This window comes from Phasianus colchicus, chromosome 37 (assembly GCF_987193195.1).
Source record: "Phasianus colchicus chromosome 37, bPhaCol1.hap1.1, whole genome shotgun sequence".
Lineage (NCBI taxonomy): Eukaryota > Metazoa > Chordata > Aves > Galliformes > Phasianidae > Phasianus > Phasianus colchicus.
In genome coordinates, this window is record NC_143472.1 from 973,713 (window position 1) to 997,792 (window position 24,080).

The following is a 24,080-nucleotide window of genomic DNA, read 5'->3' on the forward strand; positions in this document are numbered from 1 at the left end:
TCATCATCCAATGCAATTTTATTGGCACTCATTGACCTCCCCCCCCCTCAACAAAGCAGCTGCGCGTCGGTGGGGGGGGCAGCAAGCACGGGGGGACCCCCCCTCACTTTGGCACGAGGACAAGCAGCGAAAGCTTGGGGGTGGGGTGGGGGGGGGTGGGAATTGGGGTTGGCACTGAGATTTTTTTTGGGGGGGAGCTCAGAGCCCCATTTTCAGCACTTATGACCCCATTTTCAGCACGTTTGGCCCCATTTTCAGACCTCGGACCCCCATCTTCAGAACTTGTGGCCCTATTTTCTGCACTCTGAGCCCCATTTTCAGATCTTGCCCCAAATTCAGAGTTCCTGGCCCCATTTTCAGCACTTGTGGCCCCATTTTCAGAGCCCTGACCCCCATTTTCAGCAGTTATGGCCCCATTTTCAGCGCTTACTGCCCCATTTTCAGAGCTGACCCCCATTTTCAGAGCTCTGACCCCCATTTTCAGCACTTATGACCCCATTTTCAGAGCTCTGAGCCCCATCTTCAGAGCTGTGCCCCAATTTCAGGGTTTGTGGAGCTCAGAGCCCCGTTTTCAGCACTCTGAGCCCCATTTTCAGAGATTATTTCCCCATTTTCAGAGCTCAGAGCCCCATTTTCAGCATTTATGTCCCCATTCTCAGAGTTCCTGCCCCATTTTTAGCACTCTGAGCCCCGTTTTTCAGCGCTTACTGCCCCATTTTCAGAGCTGACCCCTATTTTCAGCACTTATGTCCCATTTTCAGAGCTCTGACCCCATTTTCAGCACTTATGCCCCATTTTCATAGTTCCTGGCCCCATTTTCAGCACTTGTGGCCCCATTTTCAGAGCTCAGAGCCCCAATTTCAGAGTTCCTGGCCCCATTTTCAGAGCACTGACCCCCATTTTCAGCCCTTACGCCCCATTTTCAGAGCACTGACCCCCATTTTCAGCACTCAGAGCCCCATTTTCAAATCTCTGACCCCCATTTTCAGAGCTCAGAGCCCCAATTCCAGGCTCTGTGGCCGCCCCTTAAGTTGCGCTGCATGGGGTTGAAACAAATGGGGAGGGGGGTGTGCATGCAGAGATGGGGGGAGGGTTCTAGGGTGGGGGGGGGATTTGGGGAGGGGGGGTGTGGGGGGGGGGGGTCTTAGGAGGTTTTGGGGCCGAAGAGACCGACGGGGAAATGCTTGACGTGGGACGGCCACTGAGCCGTCAGCTGGAAGAATTTGATGTCGTCCCACTGCGTCCCGTCCACCGAAACTATTTGGGGTTGGGGGGGGGGGGGCTTCGTTAATAGGGGAAATGCAAAGACCCCCCCCCAAAAAAAAAAATACAACCCCCCCCCCCCTATAATAGAACCCACCGCTCAGAAGGGCCGGGGGCTGGCGGGGGGAGCAGATGAGGCGAGTGATGCCGTCCACCAAAACGCTTTTAGGGTCGGGGTCTCGGGGTCGCTTGCTCAGGAATAGGGTGGGCACTAAAAGGGTTGGGGGGGGGGGGGGAAAGGTCACGTGGGGGGGGGGGGTCGACCACCCCCCCCCGTCCCAATTTGGTGCCAAACTTATGGGGGAGGGGAGAGTTGGGTGGGTGAACAGCCAGGAAATTGAGGTGGGGGGGGGGATATGGGGGGGGTTCTTATGGGGTGACCCTAATGGTCATGGGGGGGGTCTCTATAGGGTGACCCTAATGCCTGGGGGGGTCTCAATAGGTGACCCTAATAATAGGGGGGGTGGGACCTTATAGGGTGACCCTAATGGTCAATGGGGGGCCCTATAGGGTGACCCTAATGGCTGGGGGGGGTGGGACCTTATAGTGTGACCCTAATTGGCAGTCGGGTGGGACCTTATAGGGTGACCCTAAAGGTCGGGGGGGGCCCTATAGGGTGACCCTAATGGTCAGGGGGGTGGGACCCCATGGGGCGACCCTAATGTTTGGGGGGGGTCTCTATAGGGTGGCCCTAATGACTGGGGGGGTGGGACCCTATAGGGTGACCCTAATTGGCAGTGGGGGTCTCTATAGGGTGACCCTAATGGTCAGGGGGGTGGGACCCCATGGGGCGACCCTAATGTTTGGGGGGGTCTCTATAGGGTGACCCTAATAGCTGGGGGGGGTGGAACCTTATAGGGTGACCTTAATGGTCAGGGGGTCTCTATAGGGTGACCCTAATGCCTGGGGGGGTGGGACCTTATAGAGTGACCCTAATGGTCAATGGGTGGCCCTATAGGGTGACCCTAAAGATCGGGGAGGTGGGACCCCATAGGGCGACGCTAATATTCGGGGGGGTCTCTATAGGTGACCCTAATAATAGGGGGGGGTGGGACCCTATAGGGTGACCCTAATTGGCAGTGGGGGTCTCCTAGGGTGACCCTAATGCCTGGGGGAGTGGGACCTTATAGGGTGACCCTAATGGTCAATGGGGGGCCCTATAGGGTGACCCTAATGCCTGGGGGGTGGGACCCCATAGGGTGACCCTAATGTTCGGGGGGGGTCTCTATAGGGTGACCCTAATGCCTGGGGGGGTGGGACCTTATAGGGTGACCCTAATGGTCAATGGGGGTCTCTATAGGGTGACCCTAATGTTTGGGGCGGCCCTATAGGGTGACCCTAAAGGTCAGAGCTATGGGACCCCATAGGGCGACCCTAATGTTTGGGGGGGTCTCAATGGGTGACCCTAATAATAGGGGGGGGTGGGACCCTATAGGGTGACCCTAATGGTCAATGGGGGGCCCTATAGGCCCCCCAATACCCCCCCCCCATGAAGTCAGGACCCCCCCCCAAATTCCCACCCCCCCATGATCTAAAGGACCCCCTCCTTAACACACAGCCCCCCAATGCCCCCCCCCCACATCACGCCAGGACCCCCAGACCCCCCCAAAATCCCATCCCCCCCACATCCCCCACCCCCCCCATGACCTAAAGGACCCCCCCCCTTAACACACAGCCCCCCAATGCCCCCCCCCATGAAGCCAGGACCCCCAGACCCCTCCCCAAATTCCCACCCCCCCATGACCTATAGGACCCCCCCCTTAACACACAGCCCCCCAACGCCCCCCCCCACATCACGCCAGGACCCCCCCCCAAATTCCCATCCCCCCATGACCTAAAGGACCCCCCCAATGCCCCCCATGGGTGTCCCCCCCCCAGACCCCCCCAAACTCCCACCCCCCCCACATCCCACACCCCCCCACCCCCCCAATGCCCCCCATGGGTGTCCCCCCCCCAAACTCCCACCCCCCCCATGATATAAAGGACCCCCCCCCCTTAACACACAGTCCCCCAATGCCCCCCCCCCCCATGAAGCCAAGACCCCCAGACCCCCCCCCAAAATCCCACCCCCCCCACATCCCCCACCCCCCCAATGCCCCCCATGGGTGTCCGCCCCCCAGACCCCTCCCCAAATTCCGACCCCCCCATGACCTATAGGACCCCCCCCTTAACACACAGCCCCCCATTGCCCCCCCCCATGAAGCCAAGACCCCCAGACCCCCCCCAAAATCCCACCCCCCCACATCCCCCACCCCTCCATCACCTATAGGACCCCCCCCCCACCCCCCCCAAAAGCCCCCCCCCCAAAATAAATACCCTTCTTATTCTTCTCCCTGGTCACCACGGTCATGGTGAGGGTGGTCGCAGCCCCCTCCCCGGGGGGGGGCAGCCGTGAGACGTGCAGGGACCTGAAGGTTCCCCTCAGGCTGTTTTTGGCCCCCCCCTCACGTGAAGCCCCCCAATAATCCACCTGCAGCCCCAAAGCGTCCCCTGCGGGGCTGGAAAATGGGGGGGGGGGGGAGTCAGTGCTGCCCCCCCCCCCCTCCCACCCACACCATGAGACCCCAATAGAACCCCATAAACACCCCCCAAAAAAAAAACATCTGGGACCCTACAGCCCCCCCCCCCCAATCCTAAGGGATCCCAATAGAACCCCATAAACCCCCCCCACCCCATAGACCCCCCCCAAAAAAACCATCTGGGACCCTACGGCCCCCCCCATAGAACCCCAATAGAACCCCATAGACCCCCCCCTAAACATCTGGGACCCCACAGCCCCCCCTTACCCCATAGAACCCCAGTGCAACCCCACAGACCCCCCCCACCAAATATTTTGGACCCTAATGCCCCCCCACAACCCCATAGGACCCCAATGCAACCCCATAGATTCCCCCCCCCCACCCCATAAATGGGACCTTACAGCCCCCCCCACCCCATAGGACCCCAATAGAAACCCATAGAACCCCCCCACCCCAAAACATCTGGGACCCTAAAGCCCCCCCCCACCCCATAGGACCCCAATGTAACCCCACAGACCCCCCCCCCAAATATTTTGGACCCTAAAGCCCCCCCCACCCTATGGGACCTCAATGCAACCCCACAGACCCCCCCACCCCAAAAAAACTGGGACCCTAAAGCCCCCCCACACCCCGTAGGACCCCAATGCAACCCCACAGACCCCCCCACCCAACTATTTTGGACCCTAAAGCCCCCCCACAACCCCATAGGACCCCAAAGCAACCCCACAGACCCCCCCACCCCATAAATGGGACCCCACAGCCCCCCCCACCCCATAGGACCCCAATAGAACCTCATAAACCCCCCCACCCCAAAACATCTGGGACCCTAAAGCCCCCCCCACCCCATAGGACCTCAATGCAACCCTACAGAACCCCCCCCCACCCCATAGGACCCCAAAGCAACTCCATAGACCCCCCCACCCCATAAATGGGACCCTACAGCCCCCTCCCCCACCCCATAGGACCCCAATGCAACCCCACAGACCCCCCCACCCCATAAATGGGACCCTACAGCCCCCTCCCCCACCCCATAGGACCCCAATGCAACCCCACAGCAACCCCCCCAACTATTTTGGACCCTAAAGCCCCCCCACAACCCCATAGGACCCCAATGCAACCCCATAGACCCCCCCCCCAAAACATTTGGGACCCTATGGCCCCCCCCCACACCCCAAGGGACCCCAATAGAAACCCGTAAACCCCCCCCCCAAAAAATCTGGGACCCTACGGCCCCCCCCACAAGACCCCAATAGAACCCCATAGACCCCCCCACCCCAAAACATCTGGGACCCTAAAGCCCCCCCCCACCCCATAGGACCCCAATAGAACTCCATAGAACCCCCCAGGGACCCTAAAGCCCCCCCCACCATGAGACCCCAATTGAACCCCATAGACCCCCCCCCAAAAAAAAACCATCTGGGGTCCTACCCCCCCCCCCCCCCACCCCATAGAACCACAAATCAACCCCATAGACCCCCCCACCCCAAAAAATCTGGGACCCCACAGCCCCCCACCAAACATTTGGGACCCTAAAGCCCCCCCACACCCCATAGGACCTCAATGCAACCCTACAGAACCCCCCCACCCCAAAACATCTGGGACCCCACAGCCCCCCCTTACCCCATAGAACCCCAATGTAACCCCACAGACACCCCCCCCCCCAAATATTTTGGACCCTAAAGCCCCCCCCACAACCCCATAGGACCCCAATGCAACCCCATAAATTCCCCACCCCATAAATGGGACCCTACAGCCCCCCCCCCCACCCCATAGGACCCCAATAGAACCTCATAGACCCCCCCACCCCAAAAAATCTGGGACCCCACAGCCCCCCCCCCCCACCCCATAGGACCCCAATGTAACCCCACAGACCCCCCCACCCCAAAACATCTGGGACCCTACAGCCCCCCCACCCCATAGGACCCCAATAGAACCCCATAGACCCCCCCCCACCCCAAAACATCTGGGACCCCATAGATCCCCCCCCTTACCCCATAGGACCCCAATGCAACCCCATAGACCCCCCCACCCCAAAACATTTGGGACCCTATCACCCCCCCCCCACCCCATAGAACCCCAATGCAACCCCACAGACCCCCCCCCCCAAACATTTCGGACCCCACAGCCCCCCCACAACCCCACAGACCCCCCCACCCCAAACCATTTGGAAGCCCCCCCCCCCTCCCCAAACACCCAGGACCCTACAGCCCCCCCCCCCCACCTTCCCCCCTATGGGTCCCCAAATTTTGCCCCCCCCAGCCCCCCCCTCACCCCGCAGAGCCGCCGGCCATGGATGGCGATGCTGGGGGGGTGGCGATGGCTTCGCGGGGGGGGGACGTGGATGGGACCACCAGGTTTGGGGGGGGCGCCTCCTCCCCATCCCCCGGGGGGGGGTCGTCATCCAAGCCCACCTTCACCACCTGAACGACGGGGGGGGGGGGGGGGGCTGAGTGTCGTCCCCCCCCCCCCAAAAATGGGGTCTGAGTGTCCCCCCCCCTCCCCCAAGATAATGGGGTCTGGGTGCCCCCCCCCCCATCCCTAAAAATGGGGTCATGGTGCCCCCCCCCCCCAAAAAAAAATGGAGACTGGATGCCCCACCCCCCCCCTTATCCCCCACCTCAAAAAATGGGGTCTGAGTGTCCCCCACTCCCCCAAAATAATGGGGTCTGGGTGCCCCCCCCCCATATCCCCCATCCCAAAAAATGGGGCCTGGGTGTCCCCCCCCCTCCCCCCAAAAAATGGGGTCTGGATGCACCCCCCCCCCACCCTCTGATGTCCCCCCCCCTCCAAAAATGGGGTTTGGGTGCCCCCCCTCCATGCCCCCCCCCCATCCCTAAAAATGGGGCCTGGGTTTCCCCCCCCATTCCTAAAAACGGGATCTGGGTGTCGTCCCCCCCCCCAGAAAAAATGGGGTCTGGGTGCCCCCCCCACCTTTCCCCCCCCCCCGGTGCTGCTCACCCCCACGAAGGGCACGAACTTCTGATAGGAATCCTCGTCTGGGCTGCCGATAAAGGGGGGGGGTTAAGGGGGGGGGATTTAAGGGGGGGGGGATTTAAGGAGGGGGGATTTAAAGGGGGGGGGGAATTTAACGGGGGGGGGGGAGCTTAAGGGGGGGGTGAATTTAGGGGGGGTTTAAGGGGGGGATTTAAGGGGGGGGGGATTTAATGGGGGGGGTTTAATGGGGGGGATTTAAGGGGGGGGTTTAAGGGGGGGGGGTTAAGGGCGGGGTTTAAGGGGGTTTTGGGGGGGATTTAATGGGGGGGGATTTAATGGGGATTTAAGGGGGGGGGATTTAAGGGGGGGTTTAAGGGGGGGATTTAGGGGGGGATTAAGGGGGGGGGAATTTAACGGGGGGGGGAGCTTAAGGGGGGGTGAATTTAGGGGGGATTTAAGGGGGGGATTTAAGGGGGGGGTTTAAGGGGGGGGTTTAAGGGGGGGGTTTAAGGGGGGGGGGTTTAAGGGGGGGGATTTAATGGGGATTTAAGGGGAGGTTTAAGGGGGGGATTTAATGGGGGGGGTTTAAGGGGGGGGATTTAAGGGGGGGGATTTAAGGGGGGGTTTAAGGGGGGGTTTAAGGGGGGGTTTAAGGGGGGGGTTAAGGGGGTTTTGGGGGGGATTTAATGGGGGGGGATTTAATGGGGATTTAAGGGGGGGGGATTTAAGGGGGGGTTTAAGGGGGGGATTTAGGGGGGGATTAAGGGGGGGGGAATTTAACGGGGGGGGGAACTTAAGGGGGGGATGAATTTAGGGGGGATTTAAGGGGGGGGTTTTAAAGGGGGGATTTAATGGGGGGGGGATTTAATGGGGGGGGGATTTTAGGGGGGGGGCTTAGTGCCCCACAACCAGCACTTCCATGACCCCCCCCACCCCACAAACTCCCCCCCCCCCCCCCACAAATCCCCGTCCATCCACCATGTGCTGCTGACCCCACACCTGACCCCATATGACCCCACAGCTGACCCCATAGCTGACCCCATATTTGAACCACTGCTGACCCCATATCTGACCCCAAACCTGACCCCATATTTGACCCCATGTTTGACCCTATATGACCTCACATCTAACCCCATATGTGACCCCATACCTGACCCCATATAACCCCACAGCTGACCCCATATGACCCCACAGCTGACCCCATATAACCCCACACCTCACCCCATATATAGCCCCATATATGACCCACAGCTGACCCCATATTTGACCCCATACCTGACCCCATATCTGACCCCACACAACCCCATACCTGACCCCATATTTGACCCCATGTTTGACCCTATATGACCTCACATCTAACCCCATATGTGACCCCACACCTGACCCCATATGACCCCACAGGTGACCCCATAGCTGATCCCACACCTGACCCCATATGACCCCATAGCTGACCCCATATATAACCCCACACCTGACCCCATATATAGCCCCATATACGACCCACAGCTGACCCCATATTTGACCCCCTGCTGACCCCATATCTGACCCCAAACCTGACCCCATATTTGACCCCATGTTTGACCCTATATGACCCCATATCTAACCCCATATGTGACCCCATACCTGACCCCATATAACCCCACAGCTGACCCCATATGACCCCACAGCTGACCCCATAGCTGACCCCATATATAACCCCACACCTGACCCCATATATAGCCCCATATATGACCCACAGCTGACCCCATATCTGACCCCACACAACCCCATACCTGACCCCATATTTGACCCCATGTGTGACCCTATATGACCCCACATCTAACCCCATATGTGACCCCATACCTGACCCCATATAACCCCACAGGTGACCCCATAGGACCCCATACCTGACCCCACAGCTGACCCCATATATCATTCCATATGTGACCCCATATGACCCCATATATGACCCACACCTGACCCCATATATGACCCCATAGCTGACCCCATATATAACCCCACACCTGACCCCATATACGACCCACAGCTGACCCCATATTTGACCCCAAACCTGACCCCATACAAAACCCCACACCCCTGCCATTTGACCCCATACCTGACCCCACACGACCCCATACTTGACCCCATATGTGACCCCATATGTGACCCCATATGGCCCCACACCTGATCCCATATATGACCCCACACCTGACCCCATATACGACCCCATATGATGCCCCATCTGACCCCATATATGACCCCACAGCTGACCTCGTATGACCCCATAGCTGACCCCATATATAACCCTACACCTGACCCCATAAATAACCCCATATACAACCCACAGCTGACCCCATTATGGCCCCACACCCCTGCCATTTGACCCCATACCTGACCCCATATCTGACCCCACAGCTGATCCCATATTTGACCCCACACGACCCTATATATGACCCTATATGACCCCAAACCTGACCCCATATGACCCCACACCTGACCCCATATCTGACCCCACACCTGACCCCATATCTGACCCCATATGACCCCACACCTGACCCCATATCTCACCCCACACCTGACCCCATATATGACCCTATATGACCCCACACCTGACCCCATATTTGACCCCATACCTGACCCTATATATGACCCTCTATGACCCCACACCTGACCCCACACCTCACCCCATATGTGACCCCATACCTGACCCCACACCTGACCCCACAGCTGACCCCATATTTAACCCCATACCTGACCCTATATGACCCCACACCTGACCCCATATGACCCCACACCTGACCCCATATTTGACCCCATACCTGACCCTATATGACCCCACACCTGACCCCATATGACCCCACACCTGACCCCATATGTGACCCCATACCTGACCCTATATGACCCCAAACCTGACACCATATTTGACCCCACAGCTGACCCCATATGACCCCATATGACCCCACAGCTGACCCCATATCTGACCCCACACCTGACCCCACATTTAACCCCATACGACCCCACACCTGACCCCATATACAACCCCATATCCGACCCCACACCCCTACCACGTGACCCCCCTCCCTCACGTGACCTCCCAGTCACGTGACCCCCCCTAAAAGTCACGTGACCCCCGCTCACAACTTGTGCCGGCAGGTCAGCATGGCCTCGGCCACGGGCAGGGCGTGCGTCATGGCCGCCCCCGAGGCGAAGCCCAGGATGCGCGCGGCCACATTGAACGGCTCTGGGGGGGGGAGGGGGGGTTAATTTGGGGGGTGGGCCCCCCCACACCCCATAACCCCCCAATAACCCCATAAGCCCCCCCACACCCCATAACCCCCCCAATAACCCCATAACCCCCCCACAAACCCCATAACCCCACACCTCACCCCCCAAACCCCCCCCACACCCCATAACCCCCCCCCACATCCCATAATTCCCCCCCCCCACAAACCCCATAACCCCACACCTTATCCCCAAACCCCCCCCACACCCCATAACGCCCCTCCACACCCCATAACTCCTCACATACCCCATAACCCCCCCCCCAATAACCCCATAACCCCCCCCACCCCATAATGCCCCCCCACACCCCATAACCCCACACATCCCATAACCCCCCCAATAACCCCATAACCCCCCACATACCATAACCCTACACACATCCCATAATGCCCCCCCAAACACCCCATAACCCCCCACACATCCCATAACCCCCCACACCCCATAACCCCACACCTTATCCCAAACCCCCCCCCCACACCCCATAACCCCCCCACACATCCCATAACCCCATGTCCATCCCATGACACCATATCCACCCCATAACCCCCCCATAACCCCATATCCACCCCACAACCCCATATAACCCCATAACCCCATATAACCTCATATAACCCCATAACCCTACAAGCACCCCACAACCCCATATAACCCCATAACCCCACAACCCCATATAACCCCATATACCCCCATAACCCCCCCATACACCCATAACCCCATAGAACCCCATAGAACCCATAGAACCCCCTCTAACCCCATATAATCCCATAACCCCACATAACCCCATAGCCCCATAGAACCCCACAGAACCCCATAAGCCCATAATAACTCCATATAACCCCATACACCCCCATAACCCCATATAACCCCATACCCACCCCATAGAACCCAATAACCCCATAGAACCCCATAACCCCTATCCCCATACCCACCCCATAGAACCCCATAACCCCCCCATAACCCCATACCCACCCCATAACCCTATACCCACCCCATAGAACCCCATAAAACCCCACATAACCCACATAACCCATATAACCCCATATAACCCATATAATCCCATAACCCCATATAACCCCATAGCCCCATGTAACCCATATAATCCATAGAACCCATAGAATCCATAGAACCCCATAACCCCCATAACCCCATATACCCCCATAACCCCATATAACCCATATAACCCCATAAAACCCCATAATAACCCCATAGAACCCCATAACCCCATGTAACCCCATACCCCCATATAACCCCATAAAAACCACACATAACCCCATAACCCTATAAGCACGCCATATACCCCCATAACCCCATATAACCCCATACCCACCCCATAACCCTATAAGCCCCCCTTAACCCCATATACCCCCATTACCCCATAACCCCATAGAACCCCATAACCCCATAGAACCCCACATAACCCCACAACCCCATAGACCCCCACAACCCCACATAACCCCACATAACCCCATAGAACCCCATAACCCCATAGACCCCCACAACCCCATATAACCCCATAACCCCATATAACCCCACATAACCCCATATAACCCCACAACCCCATATAACCCCACAACCCCCACAACCCCATAGACCCCCACAACCCCATAACCCCCACAACCCCACATAACCCCACATAACCCCACATAACCCCATAGAACCCCATAACCCCACATAACCCCCATAACCCCATAGAACCCCATAACCCCCACAACCCCATAGAACCCCATAACCCCACAACCCCATAACCCCATAGACCCCCATAACCCCATATAACCCCACAACCCCATAGAACCCCACAACCCCATAGAACCCCATAGAACCCCATAACCCCCACAACCCCATAGACCCCCATAACCCCACAACCCCATAACCCCATAGAACCCCATAACCCCATATAACCCATAGAACCCCATAACCCCATAGAACCCCATAACCCCATAGAACCCCATAGAACCCCATAGAACCCCACATAACCCCATAGACCCCCACAACCCCATATAACCCCATAACCCCATAGAACCCCATAACACCCACAACCCCATAGACCCCCATAACCCCATAGAACCCCATAGACCCCCATAACCCCATAGAACCCCATAGAACCCCATAACCCCATAGAACCCATAGAACCCCATAACCCCATAGAACCCCATAGAACCCCATAACCCCATAGAACCCCATAACCCCATATAACCCATAGACCCCCATAGCCCCATAGACCCCCACAACCCCACAACCCCATAGACCCCCACAACCCCATAGACCCCCACAACCCCACAACCCCACGGCCGCCCACCGGCAGGGGGCGCGTGTGCCCTGCAGAACAGCTCCCGCCATGCCGGCTCCAGGAAGGCGGCGGCGTAGCGCCCGTCCAGGGAGCCCAGGTAGTGCAGCAGCGGGTGGGGGGCGCCTGCGGACCGGCGGCGTCGGTGGGGCCGGGTTATGGGGCGGGGTTATAGGGCCGGGGTTATAGGGCCGGGGTTATGGGGCCGGGTTATGGGGCCGGGGTTATGGGCCGGGGTTATGGGGCCGGGGTTATGGGGCCGGGGTTATGGGGCCGGGTTATGGGGCCGGGGTTATGGGGCGGGGTTATGGGGCGGGGTTATGGGGCCGGGGTTATGGGGCCGGGTTATGGGGCCGGGTTATGGGGCCGGGTTATGGGGCCGGGTTATGGGGCGGGGTTATGGGGCCGGGGTTATGGGGCCGGGTTATGGGGCCGGGGGTATGGGGCCGGGGGTATGGGGCCGGGTTATGGGGCGGGGTTATGGGGCGGGGTTATGGGCCGTGGTTATGGGGCCGGGTTGTGGGGCCGGGTTGTGGGGCCGGGTTGTGGGGCCGGGGTTATGGGGCCGGGGGTTATGGGGCCGGGGTTATAGGGCCGGGTTATGGGGCCGGGGGTTATGGGGCCGGGGTTATGGGGCCGGGTTATGGGGCCGGGGGTATGGGGCCGGGGGTATGGGGCCGGGGGTATGGGGCCGGGTTATGGGGCGGGGTTATGGGCCGTGGTTATGGGGCCGGGTTGTGGGGCCGGGTTGTGGGACCGGGTTATGGGGCCGGGGTTATGGGGCCGGGGGTTATGGGGCCGGGTTATAGGGCCGGGTTATGGGGCCGGGTTATGGGGCCGGGTTATGGGGCCGGGGGTTGTGGGGCCGGGGGTTGTGGGGCCGGGTTGTGGGGCCGGGTTGTGGGGCCGGGTTGTGGGACCGGGTTGTGGGACCGGGTTGTGGGGCCGGGGTTATGGGGCCGGGTTATGGGGCCGGGTTATGGGACGAGGCTTATAGGGCCGGGTTATGGGACGGGGGTTATAGGGCCGGGGGTATGGGGCCGGGTTATGGGGCCGGGGGTTATAGGGCCGGGGGTATGGGGCCGGGGGTATGGGGCCGGGGGTATGGGGCCGGGGGTATGGGGCCGGGTTATGGGGCGGGGTTATGGGGCGGGGTTATGGGCCGTGGTTATGGGGCCGGGTTGTGGGACCGGGTTGTGGGACCGGGTTATGGGGCCGGGGTTATGGGGCCGGGTTATGGGGCCGGGGGTTATGGGGCCGGGTTATGGGGCCGGGGTTATAGGGCCGGGTTATGGGGCCGGGGGTTATGGGGCCGGGGGTTATGGGGCCGGGTTATGGGGCCGGGTTGTGGGGCCGGGTTGTGGGACCGGGTTGTGGGACCGGGTTATGGGGCCGGGGTTATGGGGCCGGGGTATGGGGCCGGGTTATGGGACGAGGCTTATAGGGCCGGGTTATGGGACGGGGGTTATAGGGCCGGGGGTATGGGGCCGGGTTATGGGGCCGGGGGTTATAGGGCCGGGGTTATGGGGCCGGGGGTATGGGGCCGGGGGTATGGGGCCGGGTTATGGGGCCGGGGGTATAGGGCCGGGGTTATGGGGCCGGGGGTATGGGGCCGGGGTTATGGGGCCGGGGTTATGGGGCCGGGGTTATGGGGCCGGGGGTATAGGGCTGGGGTTATAGGGCCGGGGTTATGGGACGGGGGTTATAGGGCCGGGGGTATGGGGCCGGGTTATAGGGCCGGGTTATGGGGCCGGGTTATGGGGCCGGGGTTATGGGGCCGGGTTATGGGGCCGGGTTATGGGGCCGGGTTATGGGGCCGGCGTTGTGGGGCCGGGTTATGGGGCCGGGGGTATAGGGCCGGGTTATGGGGCCGGGGGTATAGGGCTGGGGTTATAGGGCCGGGGTTATAGGGCCGGGGTTATGGGGCCGGGTTATAGGGCTGCGGTTATAGGGCCGGGGGTGTAGGGCTGGGGTTATGGGGCCGGGGTTGTAGGGCTGCGGTTATAGGGCCGGGGTTATGGGGCCGGGGTTATGGGGCCGGGGTTATGGGGCCGGGGGGGGTTATAGGGCTGGGGGGTTATAGGGCCGGGGTTATAGGGCCGGGGGGGGTCTATAGGGCCGGGGATATAGGGCCGGGGGGGTTATAGGGCCGGGGGGGGTCTTTAGGGCCGGGGGGGTCTGTAGGGCCGGGGGGGTCTGTAGGGCCAGGGGGGATTTATAGGGCCGGGGGGGGTCTATAGGGCTGGGGTGGGGTCTATAGGGCCGGGGGGGGGTCTATAGGGCCGGTGGGGTCTATAGGGCCGGGGGGTGGTCTATAGGACCGGGGGGGTCTGTAGGGCCGGGGTGGGGTTATAGGGCTGGGGGAGGTCTGTAGGGCCGGGGAGGGATTCATAGGGCCACAGTGGGCTCTATAGGGCCGGGGGGGTGGCTTATAGGGCCGGGGAGGGGTCTGTAGGGCTGGGGAGGGGTTTATAGGGCCGGGGGGGGTCTATAGGGCCAGGGGGTGCTTTATAGGGCCGGGGGGTGCTTTATAGGGCCGGGGGGGTTTATAGGACCGGGGGGGGTTTATAGGGCCGGGGGGGGTTCTGTAGGGCCGGGGTGGGGTTATAGGGCTGGGGGAGGTCTGTAGGGCCGGGGAGGGATTTATAGGGCCACAGTGGGCTCTATAGGGCCAGGGGGGTGGCTTATAGGGCCGGGGAGGGGTTTGTAGGGCTGGGGTGGGGTTTGTAGGGCCGGGGGAGGTCTATAGGGTGAGGGGGGGGTTTATAGGGCCGGGGTGGGGTCTATAGGGCTGGGGGGGGGTCTATAGGGCTGGGGGGGGGTCTATAGGGCTGGGGGGGATCTATAGGGCCAGAGGCGGTTTATAGGGCCGGGGGGGTTTATAGGGCCGGGGGAGGGTCTATAGGGCAAGGGAGGGTTTATAGGGCCAGGGTGGGGTTTGTAGGGCTGGGGCAGGTCTATAGGGCTGGGGGGGGGGTGGGGTGGGGTTTATAATGCTGGGGGGGTCTATAGGTCCGGGGTGGGGTTTATAGGGCCGGGGGAGGTCTGTAGGGGTGGGGTGGGATTTATAGGGCCGGGGTGGGGTCTATAGGACTGGGGGGGGTCTATAGGGCCGGGGAGGGATTTATAGGGCCACAGTGGGCTCTATAGGGCTGGGAGGGTGGCTTACAGGGCTGGGGTGGGGTCTGTAGGGCCGGGGAGGGGTCTGTAGGGCCGGGGTGGGGTTTATAGGGCCGGGGGGGGGTGATTTATATGGCCAGGGGGGGGGGTTTATAGGGCCGGGGGGGGTCTGTAGGGCTGGGGTGGGATTTATAGGGCTGGGGGCGGTCTATAGGGCCGGGGTGGAGTTTATAGGGCCGGGGGGCGATTTATAGGGCCGGGGGGGGTCTATAGGGCCACGGTGGGTCAATAGGGCCACGGTGGGTCAATAGGGCCGGGGGGAGGATTTATAGGTCTGAGGGGATCTATAGAGCCAGGAGGGGTTTATAGGGCCAGGGTGGGGTCTGTAGGGCCGGGGGTGGCTTATAGGGCCGGGGGGTGGTCTATAGGACCAGGGGGGGTTTATAGGGCCGGGGGGGGGGGTTATAGGACTGGGGGGGGTCTATAGGGCTGGGGGGGGGATTTATAGGGCCGGGGGGGGTCTATAGGGCTGGGGTGGGGTCTATAGGGCCGGGGTGTCTATATGGCCGGGGGGGATCTATAGGGCCGGGGGGTGGTCTATAGGACCGGGGGGGTCTGTAGGGCCGGGGTGGGGTTATAGGGCTGGGGGAGGTCTGTAGGGCCGGGGAGAGATTTATAGGGCCACAGTGGGCTCTATAGGGCCGGGGGGATGGCTTATAGGGTTGGGGAGGGGTCTGTAAGGCCGGGGAGGGGTCTACAGGGTGAGGGGGGGGTTTATAGGGCCAGGGGAGGTCTGTAGGGCAGGGGTGGGGTTTATAGGGCCATGGGTGTTTATAGGGCTGGGGGGGGGTCTATAGGGCCGGGGTGGGGTTTATAGGGCCGGGGGGCGATTTATAGGGCCGGGGGGGCTTATATGGCCAGAGTGAGCTTATAAGGCCGGGGAGGGATTTATAGAGCCGGGGGGTGGTCTATAGGGCTGGGGGAGGATTTATAGGGCCAGGGGGGTCTGTAGGGCTGGGGTGGGGTTTGTAGGGCCAGAGGGGGTCTATAGGGCCGGGGGGGATCTATAGGGCCGGGGGGCGCTTTATAGGGCCGGGGTGGGGTTTATAGGGCCAGGGGGGTCTATAGGGCTGGGGGGCGCTTTATAGGGCCGGGGGGGTCTATAGGGCCGGGGTGGGGTCTATAGGGCCGGGGGGGTCTATAGGGCCGGGGTGGGGTTTATAGGGCCAGGGTGGGGTCTGTAGGGCTGGGGGGGTCTGTAGGGCTGGGGGGGTCTATAGGGCCAGGGGGGGTTTATAGGGCCGGGGGGGGGGTTCTATAGGGCCGCGGGGGTCTGTAGGGCCGGGGGGGGTTTATAGGGCCGGGGTGGGGGTTTATAGGGCCAGGGTGGGGTTTGTAGGGCCAGGGCAGGTCTATAGGGCCGGGGGGGGGGGGGTTTATAAGGCTGGAGGGGTCTATAGGGCCGGGGGGTGATTTATAGGGCCGGGGGGGTCTATAGGGCTGGGGGGTGCTTTATAGGGCCGGGGGGGTCTGTAGGGCCGGGTTTGGGCTCAGTACCCAGAGGCACCAGCAGGAAGCGCAGCAGCCGCGGCCAATCGGGGCTGCGGGAGCCCAGCTGCAGCACGAAGGCGCGCAGCAGGCAGGAGTGGAAGCAGGGGGGGCCCGCGGCCAGCAGCGTCAGCGGGCGGGGGGGGGGCGCCGAGCTGCGGGGAGACGTGGGGGTTAGTGGGGGTGGGGGGGTGGGGGGCAATGGGGGGTAATGGAGGGCGATGGGGGGGAATGGGGGGCAATGGGGGGGTATGAGGGGGAATGGGGGCTTTAGGGGAGGTTTAGGGGGTAATGGGGGGGAATGGGGGGGGTATGGGAGCGTATGGGGGGGTAATGGGGTTATTGGGGGGGGTAATGGGGGGGAATGGGAGGGTTAAGGGGGGCGATGGGGGGGAATGGGGGGGAATGGGGGTGGAATGGGGGGATTAAGGGGGGTAATGGGGGGGTTAAGGGGGGGAATGGGGGGGGAATGGGGGCGTTAAGGGGGGTAATGGGGGGTAATGGGGTGAATGGGGGGGTAATGGGGGGCTATGGGGGGGAATGGGGGGGTTAATGGGGGGGAATGGGGGGGGAATGGAGGGGGGAATGGGGGGGTATGGCGGGGTAATGGGGGGGAATGGGGGGGAATGGAGGGGAAATGGGGGGGTTAAGGGGGGTAATAGGGGCTATGGGGGGGTATGGCAGGGTAATGGGGGGCTATGGGGGGGAATGGGGGGGTAATGGGGGAGAATGGGGGGGAATAGGGGGGAATGGGAGGGTATGGGGGGGAAATGGGGGGGTTAAGGGGGGTAATAGGGGCTATGGGGGGGTATGGCAGGGTAATGGGGGGCTATGGGGGGGAATGGGGGGGTAATGGGGGAGAATGGGGGGGAATAGGGGGGAATGGGAGGGTATGGGGGGGAAATGGGGGGGTTAAGGGGGGTAATAGGGGCTATGGGAGGGTATGGCAGGGTAATGGGGGGCTATGGGGGGGAATGGGGGGGTAATGGGGGAGAATGGGGGGGAATGGGGGGTTAAGGGGGGTAACTGGGGGGAATGGGGGGGAATGGGGGGTAATGGGGGAGGAATGGGGGGGCAATGGGTGGGTATGGGGGGGAATGGGGGGATTAAGGGGGGTAATGGGGGGGAACTGGGGGCGAATGCGGGGGTAATGGGGGGGCTGTGGGGGTAATTGGGCACTATGGGGGGGAATGGGGGAGAATGGGAGGGGAATGGGGGGGAATGGGGGAGAAGGGCGGGGCTGGGGGGGAATGGAGGGGGTAATGGGAGGTAATGGGGGGGCTAAGGGGGGTAATGGGGGGGAATGGGGGGGGAATGGGGGGCTATGAGGGGGAATGGGGGCTTTAGGGGAGGTTTAGGGGGTAATGGGGGGGAATGGGGGGGTAATGGGGGGGTAATGGGGGGAATGGGGGGCCTGGGGGGAGAATGGGGGGGGAATGAGGGGGGGAATGGGGGGGTTAAAGGGGGTAATGGGGGCTAATGGGGGGTAATGGGGGGGGAATGGGGGCGTTAAGGGGGGTAATGGGGGGTAATGGGGTGAATGGGGGGGGAATGGGGGGGTATGGCGGGGTAATGGGGGGGTAATGGGGGAATGGGGGGGGAATGGGGGGGCTGGAGGGGTAATGAGGGGGGAATGGGGGAGAATGGGGGGGTATGGCGGGGTAATGGGGGGTAATGGGGGGGGAATGTGGGGGTTAAGGGTGGGAATTGGGGGGGAATGGGGGAGAATAGGGGAGTAATGGGGGGGGAATGGGGGGGTTAAAGGGGGTAATGGGGGCTAATGGAGGGGTATGGAGGGGAATGGGGTTTTTGGGGGGGTAATGGAGGGTAATGGGGGGGGAATGTGGAGGAATGGGGGGGTAATGGGGTTATGGGGGGCTGAGGGTTAGGGTTAGGGGAGGGAGGGGTTGGGGGGGGGCAATGGGGGGCTTAAAGGGGGGGATAATGGGGGGGGGTTGCAAGCGGGTCTGAATGAGATGGGATGGAAAGGAGCAGGGACCCCCCCGCCGCGGCGGCGGTGGTGGTGGCGGCGATGTTGTGTGTGTGGGGGGGGGGGGGGGGGGGGGCGTGAATTAATTTGGGGGGGGGTCTCACAGCCTGTGGATGCGGCCGAGCAGCGCCGCCAGCACCGCCTGCAGCTCCGCCCCCCCCACGCACAGCGCCGCCTGGCCGCGCGCCTGCAGCCGCTCCGACACCCACTGACCGCGGGGGGGGCGCGGGGGGGGTGGAAGAGGAGGGAAGGGGGGGGGGGGGCACGGCCGTCACGACCGCCCCCCACCCCCCCCCCCAAAAAAAAAAAAAGGGCTTCCAACGACCACCCCCCCCCAGGGCTCGCCCACCCTTCCAATGTGTCCCCAGCCCCCCCCCCCAAAAAAAAGGGGTTCCCACGACACCCATGGGTCCCCAAATCCCCCCCACCTCAGTATCGCCCCCCCCCCCCCCCCCCCCCACGGGTCCCCAACCCAACCCGTGTCCTCAAATCCCCCCCCCACGGGTTCCAACCCCCCCCCCCCATCTTCCACCCCATCCCCCCTCAAGGACCCCCCCCCCCCACATGTTCTCACGACCCCCTTGGGTCACCCCCCCCAATAGGGTTCCCCAAATGCCCCCCCCCCAATGCCCCCCCCCCCTCCACCCCTCCCAGGAGCCCTCAAATCCCCCCCCCCCAATGGGTTCCTCCCCCCCCCGGCTTCCAACCCCACCCCCCCTCAAGGACCCCCCCAACCCCCCCCCATGTCCCCACGACCCCCATGGGCCCCCAAATCCCCCCCCCCAATCCCCCCCCTTTGGTGACCCCCCCGCAGGGGTCCCCCACCCCCCATGTGTCCTCACATCCCCCCCCCCCATGAGATCCCCCCCCCCAAAGGGTTCCCATGACCCCCATGGGTGCCCCCCCCAATAGGGTTCCCCAAAAGCCCCCTCCCCAATGTCCCCCCCCTACTCCCCCCCCAGGATCCCTCAAATCCCCCCCCCAATGGGTTCCTCCCCCCCCCCAGGGGTTCCACTCCACCCCCCCTCAAGGACCCCCCCAACCCCCCCCCATGTCCCCACGACCCCCATGGGTCCCCAAATCCCAACACCCCCAGCCCCCCCCCAATATCCCCAGACCCCCAATATCCCCACCCCCCCCTCCCCCGACCCCCCCACGCCCCCCAATACCTTCAGACCCCCCCCCAAATGTGTGCCCCCCCACCTCTCCCTGCCACTCCCCCCTCGACCCCCCCACGCCCCCCAACACCCCCAGACCCCCTCCAATATCCCCACAACCCCCATCCCCCCGACCCCCCCACGCCCCCCAACACCCCCGCCCCCCCCCAGCCCCGTGCCCCCCCCACCTGTCCCTGCCACTCCCCCCACGACCCCCTCATGTCCCCCAACACCCCCAGACCCCCAAAATCCTCATGAACCGCCCCCCCCGACCCCCCCATGCCCTCCAACACCCCCAGACCCCCAATATCCCGACCCCCCCACGCCCCCCAACACCCCTGCCCCCCCCAGCCCCGTGCCCCCCCATCTGTCTCTGCCACTCCCCCTTCGACCCCCCCATGCCCCCCAACACCCCAGACCCCCAATATCCCCACCCCCCGACCCCTCCACGCCCCCCAACACCTCCATCCTCCCCCAGCCCCGTGCCCCTCCCCACCTGTTCCTGCCACTCCCCCCTCGACCCCCCCATGTCCCCCAACACCCCCAGACCCCCCAAATTCTCATGAACTGCCCCCCCCGGCCCCCCCACGCCCCCCAACACCCCTGCCCCCCCCCCAGCCCCATGCCCCCCCCCCACCTGTCCCTGCCACTCCCCCCCCGACCCCCCCATGTATCCCAACACCCCCAGACCCCCAATATCCCCCCCCCTCCCCCGACCCCCCCACGCCCCCAAACACCCCTGCCTCCCCCCAGCCCCATGCCCCCCCCCACCTGCCCCTGCCATTGCCCCCACAATCCCCATAATATCCCTATGCCCCCCCCTCAACCCCCCCATGCCCCCCAACACCCCCAGGCCCCCCCCAATATCCCCACAACCCCCATCCCCCCTACCCCCCCACGCCCCCCAACACCACCATCCCCCCCCCCAGCCCCGTGTCCCCCCCCCACCTGTCCCTGCCACTCCCCCCTCGACTCCCCCATGCCCCCCAACACCCCCAGACCCCCAATATCTTCATGAACCACCCCCCCGCCCCCCCCATGCCCCCCAACACCCCCAGACCCCCCCCAGCCCCGTGCCCCCCCCACCTGTCCCTGCCACTCCCCCCCCGACCCCCCCATGTCCCCCAACACCCCCAGACCCCCAATATCCCCACCCCCCGACCCCCCCACACCCCCCAATACCCCCAGACCCCCCCCCCAAATGTGTGCCCCCCCACCTGTCCCTGCCACTCCCCCCTCGACCCCCCCCATGTCCCCCAATACCCCCAGCCCCCCCCAATATCCTCATGAACCGCCCCCCCCTGACCCCCCTACGCCCCCCAACACCCCTGCCCCCCCCCAGCCCCATGCCCCCCCCCACCTTTCCCTGCCATTCCCCCCACAACCCCCATAATATCCCTATGCCCCCCCCTCAACCCCCTATGGCCCCCAACACCCCCAGACCCCCAATATCCCCACCCCCCAACCCCCCCCAACATCCCCAGCCCCCCCCCCAGCCCCGTGCCCCCCCCACCTGTCTCTGCCACTCCCCCTTCGACCCCCCCATGCCCCCAAACACCCCCAGACCCCCCCAGTATCCCCACCCCCCCCTCCCCCCAACCCCCCCGTGTCTCCCAACCCCCCCCAGCCCCCTGACCCCCCCGACCCCCCCCCAGCCCCGTGCCCCCCCCACCTGTCCCTGCCACTCCCCCCTTGACCCCCCCATGCCCCCCAACACCCCCAGACCCCCAATATCACGACCCCCCCGATCCCCCCCCTCCCCCCAACCCCCCCCGGCCCCCCCCCAAATGTGTGCCCCCCCACCTCTCCCTGCCACTCTCCCCCCAACCCCCCCATGCCCCCCAACACCCCCAGACCCCCAATATCCCCAACCCCCGACCCCCCCTCCCCCCAACCCTCCCACGCCCCCCCAATACCCCCAGCCCCCCCCAATATCCCAACCCCCCTCCCCCCGACCCCCCCATGCCCCCCAACACCCCCGCCCCCCAACCTGTGCCCCCCCCAGCCCCGTGCCCCCCCCACCTGTCCTTGCCCCTCCCCCCACGACCCCCCCCAATTATCCCTGCACCCCCCCATGTCCTCCAACACCCCCAGACCCCCAATATCCCGACCCCCCCGCCCTCCCCCCGACCCCCCCCCGTCCCCCCAACACCCCCAGCCCCCCCCCAGCCCCGTGCCCCCCCCACCTGTCCCTGCCACTCGGTGCCGCTGAGCAGCAGGACGCATTCGGGCAGGCTGGGCTCAGCACCCAAAATGAGGCTCAGCTGCTCCGGCAGCGCCCGGCGGCAGCCCTGAGCACCCATGGGTGGGGGGGGGAGGGGGGGGTTAATGTGACATCAGCCACAGACCTGGGATTTGGGGAGGGGGGCTTGGAGGGGGGGGTTATGGGGTGATTATAGGGGCTTTGGGGGGGTTATAGGGGGGCTATGGGGCGATTATGGGGGTTTTGGGGGGTATGGGGTGGTTATGGGGGCTCTGGGGGGGGTTATGGGGGCTTTGGGGGGGGTTATGGGGTGATTATGGGGGTTTTGCGGGGGTATGGGGTGGTTATGGAGGCTTTGCGGGGGGGGTTATGGGGGTTTTGGGGGGGTATGGGGTGGTTATGGGGACTCTGGGGGGGGGTTATGGGGTGATTATGGGGGCTCTGGGAGGGGTTGTGGGGTGATTATGGGGGCTCTGGGGGGGTTATGGGGGGGCTTTGGGGGGGGTTATGGGGTGATTATGGGGGCTCCAGGGGGGTTGTGGGGGGGTTATGGGGTGGTTATGGGGGCTTTGGGGTGGGTTATGGGGTGATTATGGGGGCTCCAGGGGAGTTGTGGGGGGGTTATGGGGTGGTTATGGGGGCTTTGGGGGGGGCCTATAGGGTGATTATGGGGGCTCTGGGGAGTTTATAGGGTGGTTATGGGGGCTCTGGGGGGGGTTGTGGGGTGATTATGGGGGCTCTGGGGGGGCTATGGGGGGGCTATGGGGGTTTTGGGGGGGGTTATGGGGTGATTATGGGGGCTCCAGGGGGGTTGTGGGGGGGTTATGGGGTGGTTATGGGGGCTTTGGGGGGGGCCTATAGGGTGATTATGGGGGCTCTGGGGGGTTTATAGGGTGGTTATGGGGTTTTGGGGGCTTATGGGGGGGCTATGGGGTGATTATGGGGGCTCTGGGGGGGTTATGGGGGGGTTATGGGGGCTCTGGGGAGGGTTGTGGGGGGGTTATGGGGTGGTTATGGTGGCTTTGGGGGGGTATGGGGTGATTATGGGGGCTCTGGGGGGTTTATAGGGTGGTTATGGGGGCTCTGGGGGGGGCCTATAGGGTGATTATGGGGGCTCTGGGGAGTTTATAGGGTGGTTATGGGGGCTCTGGGAGGGGTTGTGGGGTGATTATGGGGGCTCTGGGGGGGTTATGGGGGGGCTTTGGGGGGGGTTATGGGGTGATTATGGGGGCTCCAGGGGGGTTGTGGGGGGGTTATGGGGTGGTTATGGGGGCTTTGGGGTGGGTTATGGGGTGATTATGGGGGCTCCAGGGGAGTTGTGGGGGGGTTATGGGGTGGTTATGGGGGCTTTGGGGGGGGCCTATAGGGTGATTATGGGGGCTCTGGGGAGTTTATAGGGTGGTTATGGGGGCTCTGGGGGGGGTTGTGGGGTGATTATGGGGGCTCTGGGGGGGCTATGGGGGGGCTATGGGGGTTTTGGGGGGGGTTATGGGGTGATTATGGGGGCTCCAGGGGGGTTGTGGGGGGGTTATGGGGTGGTTATGGGGGCTTTGGGGGGGGCCTATAGGGTGATTATGGGGGCTCTGGGGGGTTTATAGGGTGGTTATGGGGTTTTGGGGGCTTATGGGGGGGCTATGGGGTGATTATGGGGGCTCTGGGGGGGTTATGGGGTGGTTATGGGGGCTCTGGGGAGGGTTGTGGGGGGGTTATGGGGTGGTTATGGTGGCTTTGGGGGGGTATGGGGTGATTATGGGGGCTCTGGGGGGTTTATAGGGTGGTTATGGGGGCTCTGGGGGGTTAT

General features: G+C 63.1%; 1 protein-coding gene across 1 annotated transcript in view; it reads right to left on the minus strand.

Moving 5' to 3' along the window:
• Window positions 1-24,080, minus strand: part of LOC149913450 (phosphofurin acidic cluster sorting protein 1-like) — a 54,795-nt gene continuing 30,715 nt past the window's right edge. The window contains exons 14-24 of the mRNA XM_090129582.1: window positions 22,412-22,424; window positions 22,263-22,367; window positions 19,024-19,127; window positions 16,939-17,084; window positions 12,274-12,387; window positions 9,834-9,936; window positions 6,741-6,783; window positions 6,054-6,202; window positions 3,580-3,761; window positions 1,361-1,474; window positions 1-1,257 (exon numbers count right to left, since the gene is read on the minus strand). Of these exons, the coding sequence (XP_089985708.1) occupies window positions 1,145-1,257; window positions 1,361-1,474; window positions 3,580-3,761; window positions 6,054-6,202; window positions 6,741-6,783; window positions 9,834-9,936; window positions 12,274-12,387; window positions 16,939-17,084; window positions 19,024-19,127; window positions 22,263-22,367; window positions 22,412-22,424 (1,186 nt within the window). The 3' untranslated portion in view covers window positions 1-1,144. The remainder of the gene's footprint in view (window positions 1,258-1,360; window positions 1,475-3,579; window positions 3,762-6,053; window positions 6,203-6,740; window positions 6,784-9,833; window positions 9,937-12,273; window positions 12,388-16,938; window positions 17,085-19,023; window positions 19,128-22,262; window positions 22,368-22,411; window positions 22,425-24,080) is intronic.